Raw genomic sequence first — 11,165 nt, forward strand, 5'->3', positions numbered from 1 at the left:
TTCCTTTTTTTTTCTTTCTTTTCACTGTTCTAATTTTTTTTCACCCTCTTCAACCACCACCACTATCGACAGACACTTTGTGAGATCATTTCATTTCTAAAGTTCCATTATGTAAAGGCAGTAACTGGGACCTTCTCAGGCCCAAATGAGCTGAAAAATTCTTTAAGTGCATCTCAAACTCTATGACATCTTTTCTCATCAGTGGTTCCTTCTTGAGGAATCCACAGACATAAGTCTTTAATGAAATAAAAAAAAAATAACAAGTGCTGAGTTTCACCCTTACTCCTTGCGTCTTTAAAGCGTTCCTCATCTGATCCACATATAGTTCATGCTGACTTTTTCTTGCCCCATTTTCATACTATGACTTACCAGTGTCAGTACAGCAGGTTCCAGCAGAGACCACCTTTGTTACACTTTTGAATTTCCTGTCGAAGACCCTTCTTTCAATAATGTCCCTCAAGGAGCCTCTTGTTCTCACTGCCCCACATTGGATGACTGGAGACACACCCTGAGGGTCAATCAATGGGGTCTGCAAGGGAGAAAGTGGGGATTCAGGGGCAAGTGACACAAAGAATGAAGACAAGACAGTTTTCTGATCAAGTCTCTTTTATTGAAATACAATTATGGGTATATAAGCACAAGCAGGGGAGTGCAGCTGGAGACACTTAACCACTAGTGCCTAAAAGCTGGGGACACTAAACAACAAGTCCAGGCTATGTCTGAGGAAAACAACATGATTCTCAGAGTGTGCTCAGTGGTTGTGGGCTGCTTGCAAAAATATCAGCCTAGAAAAACAAGTCTTTATTCAGGCTGGACAAGGATCAACCTACATATATATGGCCCAAGAGGGCTGCAAAGAGGATAGCTGCTTTCTGCTAGGAGTGGGCTCCCAACACCTTTGTAGCTCAGTCTGTCTCGGAAGTTGTTGGGAGCCAACTACTAGCAGAAAGTGGCTACCCTCTTTGCAGCCATCTGAGCAATATACCAACACAAGAGACTGGTTTTGCAAACAGCCTACAACAGCTGAGCACACTCTGATAAACATCTTGTTTTGCTCACATATCTTGTTTTGCTGTTTAGTGTCCCCAGCTGCAAGGCACACATGAACAGCACCTTCCGCTGTGTTCCTCTGCTTGTCCATGGCTGCAAGCCACGTGGTCATTCATATAAATACCCAGAATTTCCTTGCAATAAATGGGACTTGATAAGAGTCTCCGTCTTGTCTCCATCCCCACTCTCTCTCTCTTGCTAGATCCTGTTGAGTGACCTGGATAGACCAGATCAGGAAGTAATTAAGAAGCCCAAGCCCTGGGAGAATTTAGACAACCATCTCTGTCTAATAGGTGTGGAATTTCAATATGGTGACACCACACCTGAATACAGAAAATTCTTATAAGTGAAGAGTTAAAAGATCACTCTTTCTTTCATAAGAATACATTCAATTTACTCAAAAGTGACTGAAACCAAGCAGTCAATATGTACAGTGTATAGCCTTATCAAAATATCAAATCAATTACAAGAACAAAACAACAACAAATCAATAAAAAAAATTCAAATGAAAACAAGAAAAACCAAATACGCAAAGTTAGAAAAACTCAAACCAAAATCTAAACTCCAGAACTGTGGGAAGCAGCAGTCTTTGGCTGCTCATTTTGCAGCACAGACTTACAGCCTGTGGCTGGCCTTGGCAACATAGTAGGAAAGCAGTTACTGATGGAAATAATCTTTTCAAGAGAAATGTAAACAAGTCTTCTTTTTTTGGAGTCTGTGTTTGAAGGATATGTCCTCCCAAGACTGAGCATAAGACATGTTACAGTTTTTGTCTCAAAGTCTGCAAGTTTGTTGACAGATATCCATGAAGTTATTCTTCATCAGGGCAAGAAAAAAAATGTACACTCTGACTCTTCCTGGATGCCCAGCAGTTCTTGACGTGCCTCAGCACTGCCCTGAATTCCTCCAAATGTGCACTCTTGCTGGGCTAGTGGCTAGATTAAATTAAGGAAATTAAGGGAAAAAAATTAAATTATCAAAAAGGAAAGCAATATAAAGAAGAAACTGCAGCCCACGATTGCCATGGTGATTAGGGATGAGATGTCATAGTGGTGCATTTGCTGCTCACACTCAGTGCACCTCACACAGCAGTTCTCTTGGTGGGAGATCTTGTCCTGGTCTGTGGCATGTTTGAGTTTCTGCTGCAGCATTTTAGACCTATGGAAGGAAGGGCCAAAGGCCTGGTAAGGATTTGTCAGTTCAGCTCTCCCTCCAACACCAGTTCTATTCATCTGGACAGTCCAGCATGACCCATCAGCTGAGGCCATTCCTTGATCCCCAAGTGTCATAGAGCACCTGGGCTTTATTGTTTTCTCAGCTTTTAAAAACTGCTAGAAACTGAACTGTGAACTACACACTGTACTGGAGTTTAAAAAACATTATATTTCTCCAGTAGTCCAGGTATATTATATTGAGTAGTAACATTGTAGCAATGTCTGAATCTGAGATCAAGAGAGATGAGAGCTACCTAGAAAACCATGTAGATGTCTTATAAGGAACCTGTCAAGAATTTAAGTGAAGGCTTTGATTATTTCTCCAGTGCAGGAACCTGCCTGTGTTCCACTTGTCAATCCTTTCATCTGCAAATACCCAGAGAAACCATATCCCATGAAATCCATGGGCACTGCCCTGGTCCTATAATCAGCAAGAGTGTGTTAAAGAAAAATACTCCCAAGGCTAGACACTGAACTATAAGGTGGTGGTCATGAAGAAACAGAACATACAGCTCTATGTCTATGGGTTTTGTAGGGCACACTCTCAAACACACAAAATATTTTTGTTCACACATTATCAGCATAGTATATTGCAGTAACCGGTTTAGTGTCCCAGTTATTGTTAATAAAAAAAATCTACCAGTTGCTGGGCAGTGGTGGCGCATGCCTTTAATCCCAGCACTTGGGAGGCAGAGGCAGGCGGATTTCTGAGTTCGAGGCCAGCCTGGTCTACAGAGTGAGTTCCAGAACAGCTAGGGCTACACAGAGAAATCCTGTCTCGAAAAGCCAAAAAAAAAAAAAAAAAAAAAAAAAAAAAATCTACCATTATATTTCCAGGTATAAAAATATCAAATCTTGACTGGGATAGGTACATAGTGGTATAGCATATGGACAGTGCAGTCAGTGATATGCTTTCCTCTCTTAAACCTAACTTGGAATCAGGCTTCTTGGCCTATTCTCTAATCTGCCTTAGCAAGTTCCCAAGGCTGTGTAGAGTAGGTTTGTTTCCCAGCTAAGGATCACATGTTGGTGGTAGACTAGCTTCTTTTTCTTGTTCACTGTTTCAGACTTGACCCCAAGTAAACAGCTTCTTCCAATAGGAGCTCCCTTTACCATAGCCTGACCAACTTGGTGTCCAAAGCTATGAGCCCAGAATAATAAGAATTCCCCATAACTAGGATAGAAATGTACAAATTTCTCCCATAATTTGACTGTGTCAGGGATATTTTGAGCAAGATAAGGCTGACTAGTTGAAATGCCAAATGCTTGTTTGGATTATCTCACACTGAGCAATAGTCCATGGAAGGACTGCACCAAATGGTACATTTTCACTCTTTACCTGACAGACATCTGGATAGTTTCTCCTTCAGGACTGCTCTGCAGACCACTACAACCCTGATGTGTCCTAGTTGCTCTGTCTACTTCTACTGCTTGTTCTTAAATCACTGAGTAAATAGGACTTCATTTCCACTTTCTGAACAAGCCTTCTCACAGACCTACCGAATGCTAGACTACCAGACCTGTCTAAAATTCCTCATGACTCCCAACCCACATTGAGACTGATTTTAACTCAGAGAAAGCGATTTTGAATAACAGCAGTTGCAGAATGCTACACAGATAACATTGGTTGGGTGCTTTAGAGTATCATGACCTGCAAGTGGCTCCTGAAGCAGCCCTGTTCTTGCACCACAGCTCTGGGGCTTCTGCTGGATGCAGATACAGCTTCAAGCAACTCAATCTCTCAAGGAATAAAATCCAAAACAAACTCGAAGGCAAAATTTACTGAGTAGAGGTAGCTTGAAAATAAATGGTAGCAGACAATGAGGAAAACAACCTGGAATGCTAAGAAGGCACAGTGAGCCACCTGACATTCCAGTGGGCCTTGACAATTCACCAAGAACAGAAAAGGGACATAAACACATGGATTTTATACAGCAACCTCCCCCTTAACTCCATGCACCATATTCTTTTGATTTGGTCCAAAGGACTTCAATGAGAATCAACAGTTTGATGCTAATCATTTGAAAATCTGACTTTACAAGAGTCTTTTGTGTTCTGTTTCTCTTGGGAGCTAGGTTCAATTGCAGAATAATTGGACTGTTGTATTTGATATTTCGTGGAAGCAAACTGAAATCTCAGATTGCTTCTCTCATTAAACTTGGCATCTAGAGACACACACAGGTGCATGTCTGAACAAAGACACACACACAGAAATAGAGAGAGATACACACATTAACACCACACACACACACACACACACACACACATACACACACTGTTGTATATACAAACACCCATACCAAAAAAAAAAACACTTGCAAAATCACCTTGCATTAAACAAACACAAAATATTAGTACAAACACACTTATCCATAGCTGGTCCAAATAAAACATAGATGCACAAGTATCACACTACACACCACAAACACCACACACACACACACACACACACACAGAGAGAGAGAGAGAGAGAGAGAGAGAGAGAGAGAGAGAGAGAGAGAGAGAGAAACACCAAAAATTATAAGTGAGCAGAAAACCATAAGGAATCTGTCATGTTTGAAGAAAAGGTAATTTAGGCTAGGCAAAGCAGATGATTCAAGTGAGTGACACTGGTTTGTCCACGTTTCTGGTTAGACATGAGGGCACTCTGCCTCTGATGTTTCATCCTACCTGCTGGTGCTTGGCACTTGGGACATAGATGTTCTTGTTGGCCTCCTCACAGAAGCTCCTATCTTCTCCATAGGACACTTGTGGTTCACTCTGCTCCACCAGCAGATTTCTGTTCCCGCTCTGCAGCAATATCCTGACATTGTCTTTCAGTTGAGAACATTCTCTCAGGAGTTGGCAGTGCCTGGTGCTGAACCACAAACAAACAAAATGGTGATTCCCAGCCAGCTTCCATTTGCCTGTCACTCCTCCCAGTACCATCATCCCTACAAGTGTCCTGGTCCCTAGACAACCTCAGACTAGAGTCCCCAGGATACATATCAGCACCAGTTAGAGGCAGGTCAAATCCAGAGACCAGCCACATCCACCTGACTGAAAGTACTTCTGTAAGGCCTGACAGCAAGAGGGTTTATGTCCCTCAGGGAGGATGAAATGTTCCTCATGGGTGCTTATGTGTCCCTGGTACTAGAAAACCATCAGCAGGTAGAGGGCAATTCCCCTCTGACAGAGGGGAGATGACCCAACAGGAATACACTCTTTCCATTTTTGTCATGGATCCCAGATCTTTAAATCTCTTGTCAGAGCCATAGAGGTTCAGTGTTGCTTGATATTCCCATCGAGGTGGAAATGTTTTCTATCTAGAGGATCCTGAATTTGGAAGAATAAAGACTGAAAGGTCTTACAAACTTATACACTTCTACACTCTTCAGACTTAGGACACCTGAGTCCAAGAGGTACAAAACCATGACCCTTGCCTCAAGGCAGGGTTCCTGTTAAGAAACAGTTAGTATAGAATCACAGCCCTTGCTTTTGTTCAAAGTCCTAGAAGGACAGAAGCGTTCCCTGCCCAGTGCTGGGGTCTCAGCTGTGTCAGTCACTCACCTGTAGGAATGGTTTTCTTCTATGAGCTCATTGTATTTCTCCATGGCATCCCTTATTGACTCAGTCATTCTCTGGATATTCATAATGGTCTTTTCGTGTTGATTTTTAATGATGTTGAATTCGATGTTCATCCTGTGTTAAGGCATGGCACACGGAGCAAATATTTCTGTAAGGGTCATGTGCAGAACGGCTGTATCCTGGACTACCCCAGCCAATAATATATGCCGGATCCTTGCTCTTTGGACATGGGGCCTACTGGTGCTGATTCAACTTATAATCCTTGGCACAGGACAGCAGAGCCAGGGGACCAAATGGAGGGAGCAGACCTCCAAGAGCATCTCGTGTGAGCCTGAAGGAATACCCTAGTTCTGTGAGAAATTTCTCCTAATCTCTGCCACGATCTTGGGCCCAACAGATTTTTCTGATGACTTTTCTTTTATTTTTAAGGCAGGCCTCTCAATCCTTGTTTTCTATCATTACATGAATTCTCAGAGGACAAGAATAGTATTTCCAGGGAGAAGCTTAATAACACTTCCTCCCCCAGGAGATTTCAATGTGACACCAGTGCAAACAAAAGGAGCAAAGTACCCAGTTGAACAATTTGGGTGTCTATGGATTCAACACTATCCTGACCTGAAAACTGTGCATCAGACAAATCTTCAAACCCCATCAAAGGTCCCAGAGCCTCGGATCCTGAACAGCACACACACACAACTACATTCACACACATATACATCAACCCACCCACAAACACAATTAGAATGCCAACTAAATCCATAGTCTCAGAGTATACGGACCAAACTCAGAGTAAAGCAGGGACAACCTGCAAGAATTTCATTCACACACGGAGAGGCAGCAAATCTGACCAGGGCCTTCCAGCTGTGGACAGAACCAATCAAACTCCAAGTACCTCAAGGTCAAGTATCCTACTACTCAACACCAGTCAGGACTTTCTCACATGCATGATTAGAGGTGACACACTCCTTTGATGAGAGGAAATCTTGGGTTAATAGAGAGGGCACAATACAGTCAACAGGGGACTGAGCATAATTACTACCTGTAGTTCAAATCATGATAATTGTACAGGTTCAGCATTTCACTAATTTCTTCCTCCTCAAAGCTCATCTTCTTGATCTTCAATTTCAGTTCTTCCAATCTCGTCATCTCTTTCCAGTTACTGATGGTGGAATTCTGGGATGATGTTTGCCTAGCAGAGCCTGGAGATAGATAAACACAAATGAATTTGCAGAGTTGATGGCCCAGAGGCAGCAGAGACCATTCTGTTACCCCCAAAAGAAGGGTGAGGAAGAGGAAAAGCTAGAGACAGGGTGAATCCCAGAAGGAGCAGAAAAGCTATCTTTGAGCTGTTCTGCTCAGCTATATCCCTCTTCCCAACCACAATCATCATACATATGCCACACTCTCTATTACAGAGAGTATGATGCACTGAAATCCATAAGCTACCTCAGACATAAAGACTTAGGGATCATTGTCAGCTCATATCAGATGTGATGCAGGTAAATCCTGGAGTTCATATTGCTTAGCACCATCAAGGTCTAATCATGTGTGTTGAAACCCAAAGTGTCTGAGACCCCACACATGACCAGGGTCGCATCCTTCTCTGTTCTTGTCCTCAGGGACTCCTTTAACCTGTAGTAATCTAGAGGATGAAGGGCTTCAACTCCTACCAGGAACGGACACGCTGTTATCTCATAGTTCCTCCTCCTGGCATTCTTTGCCACTCAAAATGAAATTAAATAGCTCCCAGAAAAGTAGCTGCAGGCTTGTCAGTACTTGGCTCTCTGTCAAACTAATAATCAGAAATTCTTGACTCTTGTTCTGCCATTGAGAAATTCCAAGGCTCCAGCTTGTAAGGTATACTCCTGGAAGGCCCAGCTCAAGCCTATTTCTTCCAGAAAGTTCCCCAACTCTACCCAGGACTCACTGTGCCTTCCCCAGAACGATTTCATTCTTCCTTTCTTACAAGACAGGAGGCCAGCTTCTTTCTTACTCGGAGTAGTCTCTCCTTGATCGCCATTCTCTTTCCGAAATAGCCTAAGCAGCCTGGAAAACATGCCTATTTGTGAACCCAAAAGGCACTGAATAAATATCCCACAGGCAGTTGTTGTCACCACAACACAGGTGACATCATAGAAGATTCTACTTCTCTCCTAGATACAAGAGAATGTCCAAGGAAGGCATTCCTGATGATGTCACTGGGTACTGCCATGACCTACCTGCTAACTAGCTGTCCCCAAATTGTCAAATTTCTGGGGTGCCCTTTCCTGGAGTCTCTCATATGACCCTGGGAATACCCTTTGGCAACCTCTCCATCCAAAGTTAGATATTTCTCTCTGCTTCATGACAAGTGAAGTGCTTCAGATGGAAGGAGTTGGTTAGAACCAACTCTGACATGGGTAAAAAAACTTTTTTAGCACCCAAATCTCTAGAGACTATGGATGTGGGAAATTGTTCTCAATAAGAAATATACCACCTGAGTCAATTCATATGAAATACAGACCACTGCCCTGGGTTTTCCCTGTTTCCCAGAGGCCAATAACTTTCTCCAATACCTTTAACTGTATAAAACATCGATAGTATTTTCTTAATGTCCATTCCTTCATAGTGGGCATTGTTTCCATATACACATGCATGTGTTTCACAAAATCTCTGGTTTACAATCCTATCTTTTGCAAGGAAAGCTCCCATTTCTTTGGAACATAGGGGCTCAACTACAGGGGAAGTGTAAATTTGTAAACTTTTCCTTTTTCAAAATATTAAGGTGCACATCCTTCCTTTCTCAAATACAAACAAACAATTGTATAAGTGGCCGTCAGTGAGCAAAGGTCAACCTGGACGGTGCACTACTACATTGTAGCCACATAGATGTCACTTCTCCAATAACTGTCTTCCTCAATTCCCAAGTCTAGGCATGAGGATGTTGGGGGTTGTACCATGACACCGTACTCATAGCACACATAAGAATCAGGAGGCTAGCAGGGAGTGGGATGGCCTGAGGTCAGGTTGAACCTCAATTGTAATGGGTCCATAAGATCAGGAGGGAGTCCCTTTGGCATTGTGGCTTCTGCATTCTTATCCTGGATGTGCTGAATCTGTGCTATAATGCCACATAACTTCGCAGATGTAAGAGTGATTTCATGTATGGCTTTTGCGGGGTGACATGTGCCTTTTACTACCACCTTGAGCCACACAATATCACCATGCAAAGTTCAATAGAAGAGGGGAAGATTGTTGATGCATTAGAAGTTTGAGGGCCTTTTCTTCCCATTAGGGCACATGTTTTCCCAGTGTGATTTCTCTTTTGAACTTTCACTGATGGTGTCTTGGTTGTTTCCTGCCCTGAAGGTTCCTGGATGCCCCAACAATGGGCCAACTGGATTCAGACTCCTTTTTACCAAACGAAGGGTTGCTGCAGAATTATGCCATGGCAGCAGGCAGGTCAACTAGGCTACTCTTATGTCCAGCACACCTGGTACAGGACTGGAGGCCTGAACTATCTGAGGAAAGGAAGCAGCACACAATATCACACAGCAATCTCTGCTGCAACTGCTACAACTGCAATAGGAGTGTATGTCTGTTTGTTTTATATTATGAATACCTACAAAGCTGTTCATTGTTAATACATGCCTTTCATCCCAGCACTCAACAGTTTTTATTTAAAATTGTTGTGGTTAGTATTCCTGTTGTTTGGTTTGGTTTTGGTTTTTAATTCCCGCAGCTAACTACACTGCACCTAGAATGTTAAACCCATGTATGTAAAGCTGTATTATTCATGTTAGTCAATGATTTTATTCTTAGCAACCAGTCCACAGATGATCCATCCCAAAATTCAATTTCAAGTCAGGAAAACAGTCATAGAGATGTTAGTAAACTTGTATGGTCTACCCAACACAACATGACTATAGGATGGCATCCCATTTTTGGATTACCTAAGAGATTGTTTTTGAGATGACAGGTCTCTGCATAAGTCTGCATTTGGGTGGCAGAAGGCCTGGAATGGCTGAAAGAATGCCTGCTCTCTGAAGGCCATGTCTGGCCCTCTAGTGCCTCTGCAGCCTGAGGCAGACATCTGCCAGGAACCCAGGGACACTTGGCCAGGGCTGGTTCAGGACTGCATCTTGGATGAGCCTTGAGACCTGGGTGAACAGAGGCCTCAAGAGTTCTGGAAAAGGTGAGCAGAGTCACTTGGATGTGAGGGGAACAATGGACCATTGGGCTGCAAGTCCTCCATTTTATTTATCTTTGCTGTGTACATAGTATATGTAAATGACAAAGGTATCCTGATGTACAACATCTAGTCACTCTAGATGTTAAAGTGTTTGCCAGTGTATCCACCCTAGAGTTAGTAGAGCAATACATTTTTACCATTCTGTTTAAAATGTAATATAATTTCTGTATTAATATTTTTTACTTATTCAGTTTACATGCTGCTCAATACACCCCTGTCACCCACATTTTTCCAATACACCTGGCCCCTTCTCTGAGAAGATGAGGGCCAGATCTCTCAGGACCTCCCTTCTTCTATCAAACCAAGTTACCCTGTCCTGAGGAAAGATGCTGAGGGCGATGGTAGTGGATGCCTTCTGCTTGGCTTTCTTCTTGCTCCACTTTGCTGGCTTTGGGAAGTTCATGCAGAACTATCCTTGAACTTGGTACTTCATTCAGATGCTCCACAAGAAGCATTGACTCTGTGAATATTCTTGAGAGGATATTTCCACCAAACCTACTCCCACTAGTATCCTGACAATGACAAAGGTAATGGGACACTGGACCTCTATTGCAGGAGTTTCCAACTCTTCTCAGAGCAGCAGTATAGAAGCCCACAAAGCTGGCAATGTTAAGTGAGGTTACAAGGGGGACCTAAGACCATACTATTGCTTTCCTAAAGTACCTCCCAGAGGCTTATCAGATCTATAAACCCATAGATCCCTATGCACTGGACACCAGGCAAGTGCTCAACATACATTGATTTATGTCACTCAGTTTCCCCAAATATTAGAAGTCCCAAAATTTAGAGAGATTTGAGGGTATGAATAGGGCCCAGGGCATGGAGGTAGCGCAAAAAGTGTGTGACAATAGAGAACTGACTGAGAATCAGAGAGACCAGATTCTTACCAAGATCATAGTTGCAGCCCAATAAGAAAATGTGAATAATAAGCCATTGGGTGAAACATGAAAGACACCATAGACTTTGAAGATCAGTCTTAAGTGAATCTGGTTTATTTTTTTAATTCTTTTTAAGAATTGGATATTTTTTGTTTGCATTTCAAATGTTTTCTATTTCTAGGCCTCCCCTTAGGAACCCCCCTATCCCATCCCACTCTCTCTGCC

General features: G+C 42.7%; 1 protein-coding gene across 1 annotated transcript; it reads right to left on the reverse strand.

Moving 5' to 3' along the window:
* Positions 1-592: 592 nt before the first annotated feature.
* Positions 593-7,951, reverse strand: LOC117718150 (uncharacterized). The gene is made up of 5 exons (XM_076911172.1): positions 7,759-7,951; positions 6,871-7,030; positions 5,814-5,945; positions 4,935-5,121; positions 593-2,208 (listed from the first exon to the last, which is right to left on the reverse strand). The coding sequence occupies exons 1-5, from the start codon at positions 7,886-7,888 to the stop codon at positions 2,203-2,205; spliced, it is 615 nt and encodes a 204-aa protein (XP_076767287.1). The 5' UTR covers positions 7,889-7,951; the 3' UTR covers positions 593-2,202.
* Positions 7,952-11,165: the final 3,214 nt, after the last annotated feature.

The sequence above is a fragment of the Arvicanthis niloticus genome, chromosome 12 (genome assembly GCF_011762505.2).
Source record: "Arvicanthis niloticus isolate mArvNil1 chromosome 12, mArvNil1.pat.X, whole genome shotgun sequence".
Classification (NCBI taxonomy): domain Eukaryota; kingdom Metazoa; phylum Chordata; class Mammalia; order Rodentia; family Muridae; genus Arvicanthis; species Arvicanthis niloticus.

Coding starts and splice junctions, on each gene's coding strand:
- LOC117718150 (XM_076911172.1), bottom strand. CDS start 7,888: ATGTTTTCCAGGCTGCTTAGGCTATTTCGGAAAGAGAATGGCGATCAA. Junction 5,946..6,870: donor TATCATGATTTGAACTACAG/GTAGTAATTATG, acceptor GCCTTAACACAG/GATGAACATCGAATTCAACA. Junction 5,122..5,813: donor GAAGAAAACCATTCCTACAG/GTGAGTGACTGA, acceptor TTTGTGGTTCAG/CACCAGGCACTGCCAACTCC.